The sequence below is a fragment of the Pan troglodytes genome, chromosome 6, assembly GCF_028858775.2.
Source record: "Pan troglodytes isolate AG18354 chromosome 6, NHGRI_mPanTro3-v2.0_pri, whole genome shotgun sequence".
NCBI classification, from domain to species: domain Eukaryota; kingdom Metazoa; phylum Chordata; class Mammalia; order Primates; family Hominidae; genus Pan; species Pan troglodytes.
The window spans coordinates 81,380,331-81,403,540 of record NC_072404.2 but is presented as its reverse complement, the minus strand read 5'-3'; the positions used below and the strand labels follow the sequence as shown (position 1 = coordinate 81,403,540).

The following is a 23,210-nucleotide window of genomic DNA, read 5'->3' as shown; positions in this document are numbered from 1 at the left end:
TAATATATATTTTTTATATATAAATATATTATATAATATATATTATAAAATATAATATATAATATATAATATGTATGATATATATTATATAATGTATATTATATTATATAATATATATATATATTTTTTGAGACGGAGTCTCGATCTGTCGCCCAGGCTGGAGTGCAGTAGCGCAATCTTGGCTCACTGCAAGCCCCGACTCCCGGGTTGAAGCGATTCTCCAGCTTCAGCCTCCTGAGTAGCTCAGATTACAAGGCGCACGCCACCATGCCCTGCTAATTTTTGTATTTTTAGTAGAGATGGGGTTTCGCCATGTTGGCCAGGCTGACTTTTTAATATTTTTAAACTCTTATTTCAATAGCTTGCAACATTTTTATTTCTGAGATTTTAGTGCACCTATCACCCGAGTAGTGTATATTGTACCTGATGTGTTGATTTTTATCCCTAGCACCCATCCCCCGACCCATGCATGTCAAATTTAAGAACAGGCAAAACAGGTCAGGTGCAGTGACTCATGCCTGTAGTCTCAGCACTTTGGGAGGCCAAGGTGGGTGGATCCCCTGAGCCCAGGAGTTTGACACCAGCCTGGGCAACATGGTGAAACCACATCTCTATTAAAAAATACAAAAAATTAGCCAGGCGTGGTGGCGTGCACCTGTAATCCCAGCTACTCTGGAGGCTGAGGCAGGAGAATCACTTGAGCCCAGGAGGTTGAGGCTATAGTGAGCTATGATTGTGCCGCTGCACTCCAGCCTGGGTGACAGAGTGAGACCCTGTGTCAAAAAAAAAAAAAAAAAAAAAAGGCTGGGTGCGGTGGCTCACGCCTGTAATCCCAGCACTTTGGAAGGCTGAGGCAGGCGGATCACGAGGTCAGGAGATTGAGACCATCCTGGCTAACACGGTGAAACCCTGTCTCTACTAAAAATACAAAAAATTAGCCGGACGTGGTGGCGGGCACCTGTAGTCCCAGCTACTCGGGAGGCTGAGGCAGGAGAATGGCGTGAACCCAGGAGACGGAGCTTGCAGTGAGCCGAGAACGCACCACTGCACTCCGGCCTGGGCAACAGAGCAAGACTCCGTCTCAAAAAAAAAAAAAAAAAAAGACCAGGCAAAACAATAGTATTGAAGAATACATATTTAGGTGGGATAAATGATGAAATTATTGTATTTTATTATTTCTTTCTTGAAGACTCCACTGCCACCCAGGCTGGAGTGCAGTGGTGTGATCATGGCTCACTGCGGCCTCCACCTTCCAGGTTCAAGTGCTCCCCTGCCTCAGCCTCCTGAGTAGCTGGGACTACGGGGCACAGACCACCACACCCAGCTAATCGTTTTTATTGTTTGTGGACATGGGGTCTTGCCACATTGCCCAGGCTAATAGATAGTGAACTTATTTTAAAGGAGCAAGAAAAAAATGTCCATCTGCACATGAATGGATAAAGAAAATGTGATATATACATACAATGGAGTATTTAATTCAGCCTTAAAAATAAGGAGATCCTGTCATTTGTAACACTATGATTGAACTTGGGGATGTTATGCTAAGTGAAAGGTCAAGGTGGGCGGATTATATGAGGCCTGGAGTTCGAGATCAGCCTGGCCAACATGGTGAAACCCTGTCTCTACTAAAAATACAAAAATTAGCCAGTCGTGGTGGGGCACACCTATATTTCCAGCTACTTGGGAGGCTGAGGCAGGAGAACTGCTTGAACCTGGGAGGTGGAGGTTGCAGTGAGCCGAGATTGTGCCACTGCACTCCAGCCTGGGAGATAGAGTGAGACTCTGTCTCAAAAAAAAAAAAAGAGTCAAACTCACAGAAGCAGAGAATAGGCTGGTGGTTGCCAGGGGCTGGGAGGAGGGGAAATGGAGAATTGTTCTTCAATGGGTGCAAAGTTTCTGTTATATAAGGTGAATAAATTCTAGAGATCTGCTGTCAAAATAGTACCTATAATTCACAAGCCACCAAGCCAGACCAGGTCTCAGTCTGCAGTGAGCCTATGCCCCAGGGTTGTGCCTTTTACAGATTTCTCTCAGTTCCATCCCCACTGCCCTTTAGGCTACATAGGAAGGCTGGGGGAGCTGGAATAGGTATTTCTCTTATCCAGTTGTGGAAGGAGGTGGGTGAGGTTGGATATTTTCTTTTCTGCAGGCCAATTAGGCTCTGGAAAAATAGTTTCAATAGAGGGCAGGCCTCACTAAGAAGAACAGAATGTTCTAGGCATTTAAAAAATATATTTTATTTATTTTATTATGTATTCATGTATTTTTGAGATGGAGTCTGGCTCTCTTGCCCAGGTTGGAGTGCAGTGGCAAGATCTCGGCTCACTGCAACCTCTGCTTCCTGGGCTCAAACCACCCTCCCACTTCAGCCTCCTGAGTAGCTGGGACTACAGGTGCCTGCCACCATGCCTGGCTAATTTTTGTATTTTTTGTAGAGATGAGGTTTTGCCATGTTGCCTAGGCTGGTCTCTAATGCCTGGGCTCAAGTGATCTTCCTGCCTTGGCCTCCCAAAGTGCTGGAATTACCGGCGTACCCGCCACACCTGGCCTCTAGGCAGATTTTTATGTTTTTATTTTAATTTTAATTTTAATTTTTTGGTATCTAAAATACCAAAATACCAAAATACCACTCTGTCACCCAGGCTGGAGGGCAGTGGCATGATCTTGGCTCACTGCAACCTCCGCCTCTTGGGTTCAAGCAATTCTCCTGCCTCAGCCTCCCAAGTAGCTAGGACTACAGGTATGCACTGCCGTACCTGGATAATTTTTGTATTTTTAGGAGAGATGGAGTTTCACCATGTTGGCCAGGCTGGTCTCGAACTCTTGACCTCAAGTGATCTGCCTGCCTCAGCCTCCCAAAGTGCAGGGTTTACAGGTGTGAGCCACTGCGCCCAGCCTAGGATTTCTTTGTCTTCTTCCAGTAAGTGTTAGTTCAAGCTCTCCTCTCCCTACTATTGTTTCTTACTGAGTCCCTCAGCAATCCTCCAAAAACCATATTATAGATCTAAAATTGCTCTTCAATTCTGGAATTCAAAAAGGTCTGGAGGCTGGGCGAGGTGGCTCATTCTGGTAATCCCAGCAATTTGGGAGGTTGAGGCAGGAGGAGGGCTGGAAGTCAGGTGTTCAAGACCAGCCTGGGCAACATAGCAAGATCCTTGTCTCTATATCTCTACATCTCTACAAACAATGAAGAAATTAGCTGGGTGTGGTGGCATTCACATGTAGTTTCAGCTACTCAGGGGGCTGAGGCAGGAGGATTGTTTGAGCCCAGGAGTTCAAGGATGCAGTGAGCTATGATTGCACCACTGCACTCCAGCCTGGGTGACAGAGTGAGACTCTGTCTCTTAAAAAAAGAGGAGGCATGGATGGACACGGTGCTCATGCCTGTGATCCCAGCACTTTGGGAGGCCGAGGTGGGCGGATCACTTGAGCTCAGGAGTTTGAGACCAGCCTGGCCAAGATGGTGAAACCTCGTCTCTACTAAAAATACAAAAATTAGAGGGAGGTGGTGGCGCAAGTCTGTAATCCCAGCTACTCGGGAGGCTGAGGCAGGAGAATCACTTGAACCTGGGAGGCAGAGGTTGCAGTGAGCTGAGATTGTGCCATTGCACCACTCTGCACTCCAGCCTGGGTGGCAGAGTGAGACTCTATCACAAAAAAAAAAAAAAAAAAAAAAGAAGGGGATATTAAGATATTCAGATAGAGACACCAGGGGTGTGTGTGCACAGAGGAAAGACCATGTGAGAACCCAGCAAGAAGGCGGCCATCTGCAAGCCAAGGAGAGAGGCTTCAGGAGAAACCACCCCTGCCAACATCTTGATCTTGGACTTCCAGCCTCCAGAGCTATGAGAAAATAAATTTCTGTTGTTTAAGCTACCTGGTCTGTGGTATTTTGTTATAGCAGCCTGAGCAAACTAATACAGCATCTCAAAGATGCCTCTAACCCAACTCCATTCCCACCCTAAGAAAGAAACTGTGGAGAACCTGCAAGTTCAAGGGTATAATTTTGAGGTCAATACAGTAAGTCTGTCCTTTTAAATAGACCAGACCCGTGAATGTAAATGCCAGCTCCCAGCCCCTCCCAGGAAGGCTGAGTCTCAGCCCCAGAGAAAAAGAGGAAAAGCCAAGGACACTCCCTGCCTCCCTCATCCCCTCCTTCCCCTCCATGGGGCTGGCTGAATGGGAATCTCATGAACTCCTCAGCCCTCGCAGGCTTCAGCCCCGTGGGACTCTCCTTTGTGGTCAGAGAGTTATAAATTTGCCTTGTCATGGCACAGCCAGCAGGCCTGCCCTGTCCTCCTTCTAATCAGGTCTGCAGACCCCAGAGCCTGCCACTCACCTGCTACTATCCTGGCAGCACACAGCCACCTTCCCAACAGAGGCACCGATGATGAGCACACAGGTCAAAGACCTTGACCCTGCCATAGCTTTCTCCAGACCATGGCAGCATGGAGGCTGCTCCAGTGTCTGGGCCCGAAAGCTGGGTTTCCCTATCAGCCCTTCTCCCAGCCTCTCTCATCATTAAAACAGCCATCCTTCATGGCATCCTGCATCCAGACTCGCCATGCATTGATCAGCTCTATTAACCTACTTTTCATTCCAAAGCCACACAGCCATTCCTACCATTTCTGTCCTGTGTAAATCCTCACTGAAAGCACACTGCACGCCCTTTGTCTTCCTGCTATTTTTTGTTTGTTTGTTTGGTTGGTTTTCTACTCTTTTTTCCTAACGGTTTTTCTCTCTCCAAGGCACATGATCCCACAACCCATGTGATTTAAAAATTCTCTCTGGGGCCGGACATGGTGGCTCACATCTGTAATCCTGGTACTTTGGGAGGGTGAGGCGGATGGATTGCTTGAGATCAGGGGTTCAGACCAGCCTGGCCACATGGTGAAACCCCGTCTCTACAAAATACAAAAAGTAGCGGGGGGGTGGTGGCGCAGGTCTGTAATCCCAGCTACTCAGGAGGCTGAGGCAGGAGAATCGCTTGAACCTGGGAGGTGGAGGGTGCAGTGAGCTGAGACTGTGCCACTGCAGTCCAGCCTGGGTGACAGAGCAAGACTCCATCTCAAAAAAAAAAAAATTATCTTTGGAAGAGTGAAATTCTGTCATTTGCAGGAACACGGGTGAGCTTGGAGACCATTATGTTAAGTGAAATAAGTCAGGCACAGCAAGACAAATGGGCTGGGTGTAGTGGCTCGTGCCTGTAATCCCAGTACTTTGTGGAGGTGGGGGGATTGCTTGAGCCCAGGAGTTCGACACCAGCTTTGGTAACAGAGAGAAACCCCATGCCTACACAAAATAAAAATAAGAAATTAGCTAGGTGTGATGGTGTGCCCCTACAGTCCTAGTTACCAGGAAGGCTGAGGCAGGAGGATTGCTTGAGCCCAGAAGGTTGAGGCTGCAGTGAGCTATGATTGCATCACTGCACTCCAACCTGGGTGACAGAATGAGACCCTGTCTCAATGAAAAAAAGAAGAAGACAAATGCCACATGATTGTGTTAACATGTGGTAGCTAAAAAAGTTAATCTCAGAATTAGAGAGGAGAGGCCAGGTACGGTGGCTCACGTGTGTAATCTCAGCACTTTGGGAGGCCAAGGCAGGCGGATCACCTGAGGTCAGGAGTTCTAGACCAGGCTGGCCAACAGGGTGAAACCCCGTCTCTACCAAAAATACAAAAATTAGCTGGGAGTGGAGGCACGTGCCTGTAATCTCATCTACTCGGGAGGCTGAGGCAGGAGAATTGCTTGAACCTGGGAGGCAGAGGTTGCAGTGAGCCGAGATTGCGCCATTGCACTCCAGCCTGGCGATAGAGGGAGACTTTTTCTCAAAAACAAAACAAAACAATTTATTTTCTATATTCAAATAGGTAGAAGAGCAGATTTTGAATGTTCCCAACACAAAGAAATGATAACTGAGGAAATGAATCCGCTAATCACCCTGATGTGATCATTACACATTGTATACATATATTGAAATATCACCTGTATCCCATAAATTATTACAATTATTATATAAACATACAATTATTATACATAAATTAAAAATAATAAAAGCAAGAAAGAGTTCTTTTTGGCATTTTAAACAGGAATTCCCCCTCTTTTGCTCGTGAATTTGAGAGGCAGTGTTCGAATCACAGCTTGGTTAGCGTGTGACCTCAAGGAATGTTTGTTATCTGGGGCTGCTCAAACAAACCATCCCACAACTTAGTAGCATTAAATGGATTGCCCCAAACTTAGCGCCTGTCGTGATTTCTTTGGACCAGCGATTCTGGAAGTAGTTGGCTGTGCAATTCTGGCTGGAGGCAGGTGGAGGGGTGGAGGGAGTAAGGAGGTGGGCGGGGGTGAGAATGGGGCAGTGAAGGACGGGGTAGTGGAAGGCTGGCTGGGGATGCGTCTTCATGTCATCTCAGGGCACATCCTAGGGTTAGCTTGGGCTTCCTTGCAGCATGGTGGCCTCAGGGCAGTGAGTCCATTTACACAACAGCTCAGGGCCACCGCGTACATGTTTTAGACTATAAATTGGAGGGTGAAAAACATCATAACATCACTTTTGCCCTACTCAATGACTATCCTGTTACTAAGGTTGGGCCAAAATTAAAGGGGGGGTCATAGGCCCTCACCTCTTTTTTTATTTTCAGACAGGGTCTCCCTCCGCTGCCCAGGCTGGAGTGCAGGGGCGCAATCATAGCTCACTGCAGCCTTGACCTCCCAGGCTCAAGCAATCCTCCTGCTTCAGCCTCCCAAGTAGCTGGGACATGGGCATGCATCATCACAACTGGCTAATTAAAAACATTTTTTTTTGAGATGGAGTCTCGCTCTGTTGTCCAGGCTGGAGTGGAGTGGCCCGCTCTCGGCTCACTGCAACCTCTGCCTCCTGGGTTCAAGCAATTCTCCTGCCTCAGCCTCCTGAGTACCTGGGATTACAGGTGCCCAACACCACACCTGGCTAATTTTTTGTATTTTAGTAGAGACAGGATTTCACCATGTTGCCCAGGCTGGTCTCAAACTCCTCAGCTCAGGCAACCGACCTGCCTTGGCCTCCCAAAGTGCTTGGATTACAGGCATGAGTGACCATGCCCAGCCTAAAAACATTTTTTTAAGGGATGGGATCTTGCTAGGCTGCCCAGGCTGGTCTTGAAGTCCTGGTCTCAAGCAATCCTCCCACCTTGGCCTCCCAAAGTTCTAGGATTACAGGCGTGAGCCACCATGCCTGGCTGACCCTCACCTATTTTTTTCGTTGTTGTTTGAGACAGGGTCTATCTCCATCTCCTCGGCTGGAGAGCAGTGGCTTGATCATGGCTCACTCCAGCCTCAACCTCCTGGGCTCAAGCAATGCTACCACTTCAGCCTCCCGAGTGGCTGCGACTACAGGTGTGCACCACCACACCCTGCTAATTTGTGTATTTTTTGTAGAGATGAGGTCTTGCTATGTTGCCCAGGCTAGTTTCAAATTCCTGGCCTCAGTCAATCCTCCCACCTTGGCCTCCCAAAGTGCTGGGATTATAGGTGTGAGCCACCACCTCTGGCCAGCTCCCACCTGTTGATCAAAGGAGCATCAAAGAATTTGCAGCCTCCAGAAGGAGGTCATTTCCTGCCTCTGAGTCTCAGTTTCCACATCTATGAAATAAAGTTAATGATCCTTCACTCCAGGGTTGTCGTGAAGGCTAAATTAAGTTGTATTTGGAAAAATATGTGGGGCACAGTAGGTGTGTTTCTCACACCCAGAGTCAGAGTGTTTAGCAGAGGGTTAGTAGTTGCCTCCAGGGCATGAAGGGCTCTTCCTGACCCTAAGTGTGAGGAACGCTTTGGGTTAAAAGATTGTACTTTTCTGCGTTCAGCTGAAAGGTGGAGGGCTCAGTGAGGTGGCTCACACCTGTAATTCCAATGCTTTGGGAGGCCGAGGTGGGAGGATCACTTGAGCCCAGGAGTTTGAGAGCAGCTTAAACAACACAGTAAGACCTTGTTTCTACACACACACACACACACACACACACACACACACACACACACACACACTAGCCAGGCGTGGTGGCATGTGCCTGTAATTCCAGCTACTTGGGAGGCTGAGGTGGGTGGATTGCTTGAGGCAAGGAGTTTGAGACAAGCCTGGTCAACATAGTGACACCCCATCATCCCCCAAAATCATTTTTCTTTGTTTTAAGGCAGAGCCTCACTCTACTGCCCAGGCTGGAGTGCAGTGGTGTGATCTCACCTCCTTGCAACCTCTGCCTCCCGGGTTCAAGCGATTCTTGTGTCTCAGGCTCCTGAGTAGCTAGGATTACAGGTGTGCACCACCATGCCTGGCTAATTTTTGTATTTTTAGCGGAGATGGGGTTTTGCCGTGTTGGTCAGGCTGGTCTTCAACTCCTGGCCTCAAGTGATCCGTCTGCCTTGGCCTCCCAAAGTGCTGGGATTACAGGTGTGAGCCACTGTGCCCAGCCACAATAAATCATTTTTTAAAGGTTAAATTTAACCTCATTTAAGTAATACATATAAGTCTCATCGAATAATTGAAGCCAGTTTGTGAGGTAAAGTCTAATATTATGTGCATTTTAATTCTTAGCGTTTAATTAAAGCCTCATAAGTACAAATAAAAACAGGACTTGCTATAACAGGTTGCCACCTATTTTCTTTAAAGATGACGAGCAGCATCTTATTTGCGTTAACACAAGTCATCCACATAACAAATATAGATAAGAAAAGTGGCCAGGTGTGGTGGCTCATGCCTCTAATCCTAGTACTTTGGGAGGCCGAGGCAGACAGATCACTTGAGGTCAGGAGTTCGAGACCAGCCTGGGCACTATGGTGAAACCCCATCTCTATCAAAAATACAAAAATTAGCCCGGCATGGTGGTGGGCACCTGTAATCCCAGCTACTTGGGAGGCTGAGGCAGGAGAATTGCTTGAACCTGGAAGGCGAAGTTTGCAGTGAGCCAAGATCATGCCACTGCACTCCAGCCTGGGTGACAGAGCGAGACTCTATCTCGAAAATAGAAAAAAGAAAAGAAAAGTAAGGCACTTAGAGGGTAAGTGGCTTCACTCGGTACTAAGTAGGGGAGTGTGGATTTGAGCCAAGCTGTGGGTTCAAACCACATCAACACCTGCTATGCCTGACTGCGTCTCCACGCTGCTGGGAAGGTTGACTGAATCTGCCACTACCTCCCTGGGGTGCATCTGCTTACCAAACCATTGCATTATGTAAAAGGCCGTGCTGTAGGTTTTTAGTTTTTTAATTTTTATTTTTTTGAGATAGAGTCTCACTCTGTCAACCAGGCTGGAGTGTAGTGGCATGATCTTGGCTGACTGCAATCTCTGCCTTCCGGGTTCAAGTGATTCTCTTGCCTCAGCCTCCTGAGTAGCTGGGACTACAGGCCCACACCACCACGCCTGGCTAATTTTTGTATTTTTAGTAGAGACAGGGTTTCACTATGTTGGACATCATGGTCTCGGTCTCTTGGGCTCATTATCTGCCTGCCTCGGCCTCCCAAAGTGCTGGGATTACAGGTGTGAGCCACCGTGCCTGGCCTCTAGTGACCTCATTTTAACTTGATCACCTCTGTAAAGACTCTGGTTCCAATAAGGTCACCTCTAAGGTCTGGAGGGTCATGGCTTCAATACACGAATTAGGGGTGGGGGGCACACCATGCAGCCCAGAATACTAGCGTATCTGGTTATGTTAAACTTGCTATAGCCACAGTCTCGCTGACTTGGATATGGTACCATGGGAAGGGCCCTTAAAGATCATCTTATCTGGTTGGGCTCAATGGCTCACGCGTGTAATTCCAGCACTTTGAGAGGCCAAGGCAAGAGGATCGCTTGTGACCAAGAGTTCAAGACCAGTCTGGGCAACAGAGCAAGATGCTATATCTACTACAGGCATGCACCTGTAGTCTCAGCTACTTGGGAGGCTGAGAGAAGAGGATTGCTTGAGCCCAGGAGGCAACAGAGAGCTGATTGTACCACTGCACCCCAGCCAAGGCAACAGAGACCTTGTCTCTAAAAAACAAAAACAGGCCGGGTGCAGTGTCTTATGCCTGTATTCCTAGCACTTTGAGAGGCAGAGGCGGGCGGATCATTTGAAGTCAGGTGTTCAAGACCAGCCTGGCAAACATGATGAAACCCTGTCCCTACTAAAAAAATACAAAAATTAGGCGGGAGTGGTGGTGGGTGCCTGTAATCTCAGCTACTCGGGAGGCTGAGGCAGGAGAATCGCTTGAACCTGGGAGGCAGAGGTTGCAGTGAGCCGAGATGGAGCCACTGCACTGCAGCCTGGGTGACAAAAGCGAAACTCTGTCTCAAAATATTAGGAAAAAAAAAAAGAGAGAGCCTCTTTTCCATCTCCCCGCCACAGAGTTGTCTTCAGTAATTTCATTCCCTTTTTTCCTGAGGATTCACTGGGTTTCTGGGTCCCAGAGGGGAAGTTCTCTTCAAGGTACAGAAACCATGACTCCGCAGAGAACCGCAGAGACGGCAGCATGACCAGACCCCGGACAGGTGTGGAGAAGCTGCTGGGCTGAGACTTGGGCTGAACTTCCGCTGCAGGTCGACTTATTCCCATCAGCACCAAAGCTGCTGGAGGGGGTCATCCACTAGCAAATGAAGGGGGGGGGCGTGGCTTGGAGGCTGTTTCAGAAGGCCCCACTGAGCCACGGACTCAAGGCCTGGCCACAGCCCTCCCAAGCGAGGCCCAGATCATATTTCACCACGCTCAGAAAACCTTGTCAGCTCATTTCAGTCCACAGTGACTTTGCTTTCTTTAGGATCTCTCTTGCACTGTCCAACTCAGAGAATTTCAAATCTGAATGGATTCCAATGACGGAGCTAAATCAGGCCTCACCTCAGTTTTTAAATTACAATCAATAGGGCTGGGTCCCAGCATCTGTGTCTTAATGTTCCTCCATGTGATCCTCATGCTGAAAGGCTGGTATTTGAAAATCCCTTTTTTTGGGGAGTGAAGGGTTTTTTTTAGAGAGAGGCCTCACTCTGATGCCCAGCCTGGAATGCAGTGGTGGATCACAGCTCACTGCAGCCTCGAAATCCTGGCCGCAAGAAATCCTCCCACCTTAGCCAACCAAAGTGTTGGGATTGCAGGAGTGACCGCTGTGTCCAGCCAGGAAAGCCCTTCTGTTTCACTTGAATGATATTTCTGCAGCATACCTACAGCCATTGTTGTATTAAACGGCATCATTGCAGGAAAAGAAAAGGTGAGAGGTGACTGTTTTGCTTTTTTCTGAACATATCAGACCAAACCTGGGCTGTCTGGCACTTTTTTTTTTTTTTTGAGTCGGAGTCTCACTCTGTCGCCCAGGCTGGAGTGTAGTGTCGTGATCTCGGCTCACTGGAACCTCCACCTTCCCGGTTCAAGTGATTCTCCTGCCTCAGCCCCACAAGTAGCTGGGATTACAGAAGTGCACTCCCACGCCCAGCTCATTGTTTCTGTATTTTTACAGAAAAACAGACAGGTTTCACCATGTTGGCCAGGCTGATCTCAACCTCCTCACCTCTGGTTATCTGTCGGCATCGGCTTCCAAAAGTGCTGGGATTACAAGTGTGAGCCACCGCACCTGGTTTGCCCATTTTTTGACAATGTATCAACATCATCTAAGATGGGCACTGCCTCAGTGTAGTGTGTCTAGACAAGGTGGCCGGAACAGAGAGGAATATGCATACCAGGCTTAAAGACGGGTTAAATCAGAGCTTTTCATTCCACAAAAGAGCAATTTTAATGAGGTCAGAACATGGATGTTCTAATATTTGAAAGCCTGTTAACTAGGAGAGAGAGAGAGTAAAGTGATTTGTTGTAGGAGGACACACCCAGCTCTGACGGTTTCAAGCGTCATGAATGCAAATTTGAACTCCAGAAAAGCAGAGCTTCCTAACAATGGGACTTCCACAGCAATGGGATTTCCTCCCGCATTCAGTTTGTGCCTTTCCCATGAGCGAGAGACTCCTAGGAGAGCCGCAGCCCGTTAGGAAGCCATGTGGGAACTCATCCACAGGTTCTCTTTTTTTTTTTTTTTTTTTTTGAGATGTAGTTTTGCTCTTGTTGCCCAGGCTGGAGTGCAATGGTGCGACCTTGGCTCACTGCAACCTCCGCCTCCCAAGTTTAAGCCATTCTGCTGCCCCCGCCTCCTGAGTGGCTGGGATTACAGGCACCCACCACCATGCCTGACTAATTTTTTGTATTTTTAGAAGAGATGGGGTTTCACCATGTTGGCCAGGCTGCTCTTAAACTCCTGACCTCAAGCGATCCACCTGCTATGGCCTCCCAAAGCGCTGGGATTACAGGTGTGAGCCACTGTGCCTGGCCGGAACCCACAGGTTCTTTGGATGGTCTCTGAATGTCATGAAACTCTTTTATATTTAATTAAAAGAATTTTTTTGACACAAGGTCTTGCTGTGTTGCCCAGACTGGAGTGCGGTGTCACGATCACAGCTCACCGCAGCCCCTAACTCCTAGGCTCAAGCAATCCTCCTGCCACCTCAGTCTCTCAAGTTGTTGGAACACAGGTGCCAGCCACGACACCTGGCTAATTTTGTTTTGTTTTGTTTTGTTTTAGAGATGGGCTCTTGCTATGTTGCCTATACTGGTCTTGAACTGCTGGCCTCAGGCAGTCTTCCTCCCTTGGCCACCCAAAGAGATGGGATTACAAGCATGAGCCACTGTGCACAGCTGAGATTTTTCGACTTAGTCTTTTTGTACACCCAGTATCTTATAGAATATCCATAATATAGATTCATAAATAAACCATTTCCTTCCATGGTATAAATAAATAAACCACTGCCAAAAATGGTGGAATTTTCTGAGTTAAGAGCAATACATATGATACAAAACTTGATATATACAGTTTCTTAGCCAAACTGGAGGGGCTGGCTTTAGGTGATCCGTGGACTCCCTGAAATTGGGGACACCATTGGAAATATGTGTGAACTCATGGGCAGTTTCCTATGATTTCCAGTCCTCAAAATATCTCTTGGACTCAAAGATGCCTTAGGGCAGAGGACGCGTGTACCCCCAGTACAGAATCTCGGACAGTGAATGTCAGTAGACATTCGGCAGAAAAGCTCTGCCAAATTGAGTGCTCTGATGTGACTTTTTCATCAAGTCAATGTTCCTGGGATCTCTTGTACATGATAATCTCACTCTTGTAAGGTTTCATCGTTTCTGCTTACCCTACTTTTCTTTCCCATCCTGATCCCTCTCCCACCAGACCGGACTCTGAAACGGGCATGTACAGAGAAGAGGAGACCCCAATACGCTTCAAGCTTTGAGCGGAGAGGACACAGCCTCTGCTGGGACAGGGAACAGAGGGATGCGGAGACCCTGAAGATGCTTTTGGACAGTGGTCTGAGGTTGGGACAGTGGCAGGAGATACCATTCACCCAGGATCTCCAGGACAAGAGATCAGCCTGGCAGTTACATGTGTTTTTGTTCAAACTAGTTGCCAGGTTGGCATGAACGATGACATCAGAGATTCCGACCTTCCTGATTGGAGGGACCGGACTCTGTCGGCACCTGGCAGTTCAGTTGGACAACAGTAACTTCTCAGAGCTGTTCTCCACTCCTGACTTCTCCCAGCCTCGAGAATTGATAACACACTCTTCTGGATCCCAGCAGTGTCCAGAAGAAGACCAAGGACAGAACAGAGACTAGGTTCGGTGAGATGGGACAGATTTTGGGAAAGATCATCATGAGCCATCAACCGCAGCCCCAGGAAGAGCAGAGCCCCCAGCGGAGCACCTCAGGGTACCCCCTCCAGGAGGTGGTGGATGATGAAGTGTCGGGACCATCAGGTGAGGGGACTGGAGGAAGAAGAGGTGGCATACGATTGACTAAGACGAAGGAAGGGGGCCAGGCGTGGTGGCTCACCCCTGTAACCCCAACACTTTGGGAGGCTGAGGCGGGCAGACCACCTGAGGTCAGGAGTTCAAGACCAGCCTGGCCAACATGGTGAAACCCCATCTCTACTAAAAGTACAAAAATTAGCCAGGCGGTAGTGGTGTGTGCCTATAATCCCAGCTACTTGGGAGGCTGAGACAGGAGAATCACTTGAGCCTGGAAGGAAGAGGTTGCAGTGAGCCGAGATCGTGCTACTGCACTTCAGTCTGGGTGACAGAGTGAGATGCTGTCTCAAAAAAAAAAAAGAGGAAGAAAAAAAGAAGGGTCAGAGGTCAGGAAGGAGAACCTGGGGAGGGTGTGTGGGAAGAATGGAGAAATTCAGGCTGGGTGCAGTGGCTCACACTTGTAATCCCAGCACTTTGGGAAGCCAAGGCAGGCGGATCACTTGAGGCCAGGAGTTTGAGACCAGCCTGGCCAACATGGTGAAACCCTGTCTCTAGTAAAAGTACAAAATTGAGCTGGGCATTATGGCAGGCACCTGTAATCCCATCTACCTGAGAGGCTGAGGCAGGAGAATAACTGGAATCCGGGAGATGGATGTTGCAGTGAGCTGAGATTGCACCACTACACTCCAGCCTGGGTGACAAAGCAAGATTCTGTCTCGAAACAAAAAAAAAAAGAGGGATTCAGAGAGCCAGGGACCAGGGAAGGATATGAGGCAGTGTTCTGAGGACAGAGAGAGGGAAGAATGGGGAGGGGAAGGAGTGGCACATGGGGTTGAGCAGAGGAGAAAGTCAGAAAGGTGGCTTGGAGAAGCCAGCAGTCTGCGAGGCTGGGGAGGATGGAGAGTGGTTTGGGGTTTGGGGTCGGGGTCTAACGTGATCAGTTGCAGAAGCATTACACGGTGGCCTGGTTTCTTTACTCAGCCCCTGGGGTAGATCCCAGCCCCCCACGTAGGTCCCTTGGCTGGAAAAGGAAGAGGGAGTGTTTGGATGAATCTGACGATGAGCCAGAGCAGGAGCTCGCCCCTGAGCCTGAGGAGACCTGGGTGGCGGAGACGCTGTGTGGCCTCAAGATGAAGGCGAAGCGACGGCGAGTGTCGCTCGTGCTCCCTGAGTACTACGAGGCCTTCAACAGGCTGCTTGGTAGGAGGACACCCCAGAGAGCACCTCCAATCCTGTTCTTTCTAAAGAGGAAACTTCCAATAACCACACTTTTCCAATGGGAAAAATATGCCCCAGTGGGTGAGCTCTCCATGCGGGAGGACTCTGAAGTGATCACTCATGAGGGACACTTAGGAGACAACAGAGGATTAGGTAGACTTGATAAAGGTCGGTGCTTGGGATAAGAAAGCTTGGTTTTGGGCCAGGCGCTGTGGCTCCCGCCTGAGATCCCAGCACGTTGGGAGGCTGAGGCAAGAGGATTGCTTGAACTCAGGACTTTGAGGCTGCAGTGAGCTATGACTGCACCACTGCACTCCAGCCTGGGTGACAGAGCAAAAGTCTGCGTCAAAAGAAAAACCAAGGCTGGGCACAGTAGCTCATCCCTGTAGTTCCAGCTACTCGGGAGGCTGAGACAGGAGAATTGCTTAAACCCAGGAGGCAGAGGTTGCAGTGAGCCAAGATCAGGCCAATGCATTCCAGCCTGGCCCACAGAGCAAGACTCTGTCTCAAAATAAATTAATAAATAAATAAAAATAAAAATCAAATAAAGAAAAACAAAATCAAAAATCAAAAAAGTGGTTTCAGCTGTGCCCTCTGAAACTTAATGTTTCTTACTGACTTTTCTAAACCTAAGTGTTTCCATGCATAGTGAGGGATACCAAGGCCATGGTCACACCCTCATGTGTGACTGCCTCATGAGGAAATGATGGGAATTCCTTTATGACTCTGCAGGGGTCCCTCCGTGTCTGCTGGAGGAGGTCCTGGCTGATTCCCAGCTCTACATCCTGTAGATTCTCACACCCAGGGCCTCCTTCGGCCTCTTCTCAGGGGAGTCTCAGAGCAGGAGCCTCTCTCCCTTGCCCAGTGAAAGTCATTCTCCCCTCTCCCATCCACCTCACCCGCGGCCACAATCCTGAGACTTCCCCCCGGGAGGCACACTTCTCCTCACTGCCCTGCTGCTCCCACAGAAACCCTGTCCTGCTTCTCACGCTGATATCTGCTCTCTAATCACAGAGGATCCTGTCATTAAAAGATTCCTGGCCTGGGACAAAGATCTGAGGGTGTCGGACAAGGTAAGGTTGTTCTCTATGTAACTGTGTTCCTGTTCTAACGCACGGCCAGGGGGAGGGCGCAGCTTCCAAACCCACAGTTCTCCCTCCACCCCCTCCCACCAGATGCTCCTACAGTTTTTGTTTTTGTTTTTGTTTTTGTTTTGTGAGACACAGTCTTGCTCTGTTGCCCAGGCTGGAGGGCAGTGTCTCGGTCTTGACTCACTGCAGCTGATGCCTCCTGGGTTCAAGCGATTCTCGTGCCTCAGCCTCCAAGCAGCTGGGATTACAAACGTGAACCACCACGCCTGGCTAATTTTTGTGTTTTTAGTAGAGACGGGGTTTTGCCCTGTTGGCCAGATTGGTCCCGAACACCTGACCTCAGGTGATCCACCCGCCTTGGCCTCCCAAAGTGCTGAGATTACGGACATCAGCACTGTGTCCGACCAGCTCCCATGGTCTTGAGTCTTGGCACCCACACATTTGTTTTTCTGAGACAGAGTCCAGCTCTGCTCCCCAGGATGGAGTACAGTGGCATGATCATAGCTCACTCTAACTCCTGGGCTCAAGCAATCCTCTTTCCTTAGCCTCCTGGGGAGCTGGGACTAGGCACATGCCACCATGCTCAACGAATTTTTGAAATCTTCGTAGAAACAGGGACTCGCTGTGTTGCCCAGGTTGTTCTCCAACTGTTGGGCTCATGTGATCCTCCTGTCTCCACCTCTCAAAAAGTACTGGGATCACAGGCTTGAGCTGCCACTCCCGGCTATTCTTTGTCTTTTTATGATTTGTCAGCATCTCCCTCAGGACTCTGCTGGTCTCTTGCAGAGTGAATGAGTGGCCCCTGCCTCTCCTATGGGTCCTTTGGGATCTGAGCCCTGGGCCACAGTCTGGCTGCAGTCCTGAAGCTCCGGGGCCCTCTACTCTCAGCTCCTTGGGACAGTTCTCTGCCTGGCACACAAAAGACCCTCCTGACACCAGCCGACCTAGACACACCCCCTCCCAAGATCCCATCGGAGCCCACCATCCTGGGAGCATCACCGAAAACCCTTCCTCCGGCTTCTCGGATTTGCATCCGACCTTCGAATACCCCTCCACCCCGCAATTTCCACATGAGCACAGTCACCCCAATGCTGAGGTCCCTTCTCTGATGGGCAACCCCTCCCCAGACCCCCATTCCACTATCTCCACAATCTTCCTCTCTCAAGATGTGACCTCTCCCTCTCTGTGTTCCTTTCTCTCCATCAGTATCTCCTGGCTATGGTCATAGCGTATTTCAGCCGGGCCGGCCTCCCCTCCTGGCAATACCAACGCATTCATTTCTTCCTGGCTCTGTGAGTGGTTTGCTGCCTCCTATCCATCAATATCCAATGCCCTGGGACAGCGGGGGAAGTGGGATTGCAGCCTTTCTTTTATTCTTTCACCTATTTGTCCTCTTTATTCTGTGTACAAAAAAGACAGGATTATAGTATCTTAGACTGTTGTCTCTAAAAAGAAACTCAGGCTGGGCGTGGTGGCTCAGGCCTGTAATCCCAGCACTTTGGGAGGCCGAGGCAAGCGGATCACCTGAGATCAGGAGTTTGAGACCAGCCTGGCCAACATGGCAAAACCCCGTCTCTACTAAAAATAGAAAAATCAGTCGGGCATGTTGGTGTGCACCTGTTATCCAAGCTACTTGGGAGGCTGAGGCAAGAGAACCCCTTGAACCCAGGAGGTGGAGGTTGCAGTAAGCTAAGGTTGAGCCACTGCACTCCAGCCTGGGCAACAGAGTGAGACTTTTTTTCAAAAAAAAAAAAAAAAACAGGCAAACAAAACAAACTCCAATGCCAGTGTACAAATAAAAGAGTAAAACAGGCCAGGTGCGGTGGCTCACGCCTGTAATCTCAACAGTTTGGGAGGCCGAGGTGGGCGGATCACAAGGTCAGGAGAGCGAGACCATCCTGGCTAACATGGTGAAACCCTGTCTCCACTTAAAAAAAAAAAAATACAAAAATTAGCCGGGTGTGGTGGCGGGCGCCTGTAGTCCCAGCTACTCGGGAGGCTGAGGGAGGAGAATGGCATGAACCTGGGAGGCGGAGCTTGCAGTGAGCCGAGATCGCACCACTGCACTCCAGCCTGGGCGACAGAATGAGACTCCGTCTCAAAAAAAAAAAAAAAAAGAACAAAAAACAAAAGGAACCATGAACCGCTCCTAAGGGGAGAAGAAAAGGAGCGGAGGAGCGGACATGACACTTCCCCCAGCAAGCAGACGTTTCCGGTTCTTCTCTCTCTCTCCTTCCCACATCAACCGCAAAAGCCATCAACCTCCTCTGGGTTCCCGTGACAGAGGTCACAGTCCAGGTCCCCCTTGCATCACTCGAATCCACTGTCAAATGCTCCCTGCTGGGGTTTCCTGGAGTCTCTCCCCAAGCCAAGGGGCTTCCTAGTGCAGCCTGAACATCTTTCCAAAGCACGACAACCTCACCGCCCACCTGAGCAACTTCCTTACCTGATGTCTTTCTCTATCGAGGCCAGGGTCCACAGTGCCAATTCCACCCTCTCTACAATCTCTACAACCACACTGGCTCGCCATCTTGGTGTTTCCTGGCTTGGCTTCACTGCTCCTTCCAAATGCCCTCCACTTGACTTTGCATTTGTGTTTTCTGTCTGGGTGTCCCACACACGTGGTTCTGAAGGGAAGCACCCATTCCTTGAAGTCGGTTCATCCCACAGCCTCTGTGATGCCTTCCCTCATCTTCCAACTTCTGCATGCCCGTAGCTCTCCAGTTACATCCTATTATAATGTGACATTGGGATTAGGACATCTCCTCTGATTACTCCCAGTGCCATTAGACTAGATGCCTGTAGAAGGCAGGGTCCTGGCAAAATATCAATGTATTCAATTGCTTTTTTTTTTTTTGAGACAGACTTGCCCTGTCCCCTAAGCTGGAGTGCAGTGGTGAGATCATAGCTCACCGCAGCCTCCATATCCTGGGCTCAAGCGATCCTCCCACCTCAGCCTCTTGATTAGCTCCGACTACAGGGCTGTGCCACCACACCTGGACAGTTTTTATTTATTTATTTATTTATTTATTTATTTATTTATTTATTTATTTATCAAGACAAGAGTGTTGCTGTGTCTCTCAGGCTGGAATGGAGGGGCCCAATCTTGGCTCACTGCAACCTCCGCCTCCTGGGTTCACACAATTCTTATGCTTCAGCCTCTTGAGTAGCTAGGACTAATGGGTGTGCCACCGCACCAGGCTGATTTTTGTATTTTTAGTATAGATGGGGTTTCTCTGTGTTGACCAGGCTGGTCTCAAACTCCTGGTCTCAAGCAATCCACCTGCTTCAGCCTTCCAAAGCGCTGGGATTACAGGCATGAGCCACCGCGTCTGGTGTATTTTTTATATTTTTAATAGAGACGAGGGTGTTGCTATGGTGCCCAGGCCTGTCTCAAACTCCTGGCCTCAAGTGATCCTCCTGCTTCGGCCTCCCAGTGTGCTGGGATTCCAGGCCTAAGCCACCACTCTTGGTCACCAGTTGGGTTTTTGTCTCCATCCTGAAGGAGTGGGAGACGCCCTTGATCAGGTCTCTGTCCAGCAGAGCCCTCCTGAGGAAGGTGTGGCTCTCTGCAGGGTGGGTGCCAGTCCTGAGCTAGGGACCGTCCCTTACCTTCCTCTCTGGGAAGCTGACCTCAGCCGGAGGTCTCTCCTGGTGGTGCCTCTGAGCAGCAACCTGATTTCTGTCCTCAGCTATCTGGCCAATGACATGGAGGAGGACGACGAGGCCCCCAAACAAAAGATCTTCTACTTCCTGTACGGGAAGACCCGCTCTCGCATACCCTTGCTCCCTAAGCTTTGGTTCCAGTTATGCCGTTACATGAACCCGAGGGCCAGGAAGAACTGCTCTCAGATAGCCTTGTTCCAGAAGCGTCGGTTCCAGTTCTTCTGTTCCATGCGCTGCAGGGCTTGGGTTTCCCCGGAGGAGTTGGAGGAGGTGGGTGGGGCCTGGGGAGGTGGAGGATGTGGGGAGGAATCGGGTGGGCTGGAGGCTGGACGAGGGGAGAGAGGGGTATCCTGGGGAGTCCCCGTCTTCTCAAAGCGCGTTTGTTTTTCCAGATCCAGGCTTATGACCCAGAGCACTGGGTGTGGGCGCGAGATCGCGCCCACCTTTCCTAGAGCTCCAGGGACCGTGGAGGCCTGAGGTCATCGGCCTGAGAGAAGGTACATCTGCATCCTCCGGGGTAAAGGCAGAATATTGGGGTCTATTTCGGAAATCCAAGGAACCCAATTGCTTGATCTGGCTTCAAGCCTGGGCAACGTGGCGAGATATCCCCTCTCCACAAAAATACAAAAATTAGCCAGGCGATGTGGGAGGCATCTCTACTCCCAACTACTCAGGAGGCTGAGGCAGGAGGATCGCTGGAGCCTGGGAGGTCGGGGCTGCAGGGAGCCCTGATCCTGCCACTGCACTCCAGCCCGGGTGACAGAGTGAGACCCTGCCTCAAAAATAATCATAAATACTGAGTTCGGGGAGGTCCATTATGATTGACGCACTTGAGTTACCGATTTGGGTCGAGGGTTCAGTGAAGCTTTGGTTTACATCTTGTGCAGCTAACCATGTTGAGCACAGAGCATGAGACTTCGTCATGAGGAGGGAGGATTATGGATTAGGCTTCTGGACTCGTGGTTCCTGATGTTGTCACATTAGAAACAGATCTAGCACGGTTACAAGTTTAGATCTGAAGTGACACAAAAGGCCCCAGCTGTGATGAAGTCCAAAGCCACATTCTCTGAGGGTGCCCTACTCCCTGGGAAGACCCACCCAAAGTCCTTGCTATGAAGCAGAGCACTGGGGCTGACCTTGGGTGTATTAAGTTTTGGAGTCAGGGTCACCAAAGTGTGAGTTTCACAGTTGAACACGATGGTTCAGAAGCAGGGTATAGAATGAAAGGCAGGAGATAAAACTGCACTTCTCAATTGCTCTGAACTCTAGCTAGACTTGACATGGGACGTGAATAACCTTCCTGTCTAGAGAGCTGCCTCCTTGAGGTGTGACATTGTCTCTCTCACTTCCAGAACACCGGACCCAGGGGAGATGTGGATTTTCAGCAGGAACTTTATTCCAGTGCTAATGGCAGACATCAGGAAGGAGGAGAGGAACCATTTGTGCAGATCACCTAGAAGAACCTGGACCATTCTTGACAGAGCTGAATACAGTGATCACGTTGTCCTCCAAGGAGCAGGGGTGGGGTGGGGTACTTCTAGGAGTCCTTGGAGAAAAGTAAGAAACCAGGAGTGTTTCCAGTTCCACCCTTTCCTGCGGCACCACCTCCCTTTTTATATTGCTGAATGCCAACCTCCCTGGGACGGAACCTGGAGGTCCTGTTTCTTACGGACTTGCTTGCCACAGTCCAGGAGCATTTGAAGGCAAAGTGCAGGGGCTCAGATTGGCACAGAATTCTTTGTGAAATATGAGTGCCACAGACTGTAACAGATAGCTTCATGCACACTATGCATTTTATTGGTTTGTTTGGAAAATGTTGGCCATTGAATTATTAATAGGTTTATTTCAAATAGTTTGGAAATTGTTGTACTTTTGAAAACATGCTGTTCCTGTAGAGTTCTTTGATGAGAGTTATAGTTGTTATATATACATAAAGATAATTTTCTTTTCATTTTTAAGTGAGAATTCTTTTTATCCTAAATCTTTTATTAACTTTAATTTTTTTTCTGTATTATTATATGTGCTCCTGAAGCGAGCACTCTTTTTATCTATGATACTTCCATAATAATCTCTTCTATTTATAGCTATTGGTAGTTCCCCACCAGAAAAAAACATAATTCTGGTGATAGAAATTTTTATTTGCTGTTTAGGTTTGTGACTGAATTGTGAGAATTCCGTTGTGATTTTTAACATGTCTCAGATATATATACTAACATGTCTAATATATACTATCTATTTTATTGGTTTATTTTGAAAACCATGGGTATAGAATTATTTAAATATTATTTTATTTATTGAAATATTTATTAACTATATTTATTTATTTAAATATTATTATTACTTTAAATATTATTTTAAATATTTTGGAAATACTGGTATTTTTGAATAGATGCTGTTTCTATAACGCTGTGTGATGGGTGTTATAACTGTTGTATACACATACATATAATTTTGTTTTCCTTTTTAAGAGAGGATTCTTTTCATCCTAAATCTTTTACCTTTCAATGTTGGTATCTATTATTACACGTGCTGCTGAAGGGAGCATGGTTTTTATGTATGATACTTAGTTAACATATATATTACATTAATAGCTATGTGGTAGTTCCCCTAAATTCTTGTAAAAATAAATTTTTATTTGATATTTAGTGTATGTTTGAAATGTGAGAATTCAGATGGAATTTTTTATCTTGTTTTGGCATGTTTGTATGTTACTTTAAAGAGGATGTGTGTTCTAAAGGAGGACACGAGCTGTGTGTTTTCAAGAGAACAGTGCAGTGCATCTCTTGGGGAAACATAATAAAGATGAACTTTTCTCACCTTCACAGTGAGTGTGATCATATTGTGGTCTGGATTGATTATTTGCTGTCAAGTGACATTTTTCCTTAATGGGGTTGTGGTTATTTGAACATATTTATTAGCTTTGGAAGATAATCCTGTGCTGTTTTTTATGTAGAAAAAAACATAAGGCTGGGTGCAGTGCTCACACCTACAATCCCAGCAGTTTTGGAGGTCATGGCGGGAGGATCACTTGAAGCCTATTTTTAATTTTTATTTTTTAAAGAAAAACAACAGAAGAGAAGGCTGATCCCAAGCTACAGGGTTTTTTTGTTTGTTTGTTTGTTTGTTTTGGAGACAGTCTCGCTCTGTCTCCCAGGCTGGAGTGCAGTGGCACAACCTCGGCTCCCTGCAACTTTCACCTCCGCGTTCAAGCAAATTCTCCTGCCTCAGCCTCCCAAGTAGCTGGGACTACAGGCACCCGCCTGTACGTCTGACTAACTTTTGTAAAAATAGTAGAGACAAGGTTTCACCATGTTGGCCAGGCTGGTCTCAAACTCCTGACCTCAAGTGATCCACCCGCCTCAGTCTCCCAAACTGCTGGGATTATAGGCATGAGCTACTGTGCCCAGACCCCAAGCTAGAGTTTTAAAGCAGGAAATGAGAGAAAGA

The 23,210-nt window shown here is 48.3% G+C and overlaps 2 protein-coding genes across 3 annotated transcripts in view; one reads left to right on the top strand and one right to left on the bottom strand.

The window, feature by feature from the left end:
- The first annotated feature begins 13,667 nt into the window (after positions 1-13,667).
- Positions 13,668-21,721, top strand: LOC129135504 (speedy protein E12-like). The gene is made up of 7 exons (XM_054655750.2): positions 13,668-13,797; positions 14,770-14,988; positions 16,021-16,079; positions 17,304-17,389; positions 19,790-20,033; positions 20,156-20,260; positions 21,116-21,721. The coding sequence occupies exons 1-6, from the start codon at positions 13,668-13,670 to the stop codon at positions 20,213-20,215; spliced, it is 798 nt and encodes a 265-aa protein (XP_054511725.1). The 3' UTR covers positions 20,216-20,260; positions 21,116-21,721.
- The window catches only part of LOC751032 (uncharacterized), a 341,389-nt gene continuing 335,567 nt past the window's right edge, over positions 17,389-23,210 (bottom strand). The window contains exon 33 of one of the 2 annotated variants that reach the window (XM_063814431.1): positions 17,389-18,828. In XM_063814431.1, the coding sequence (XP_063670501.1) occupies positions 18,822-18,828 (7 nt within the window). In that variant the 3' untranslated portion in view covers positions 17,389-18,821. Of the gene's footprint in view, positions 18,829-21,137; positions 21,310-23,210 lie in introns of those variants that run through there. The other variant, XM_063814430.1, reaches the window with a different exon arrangement.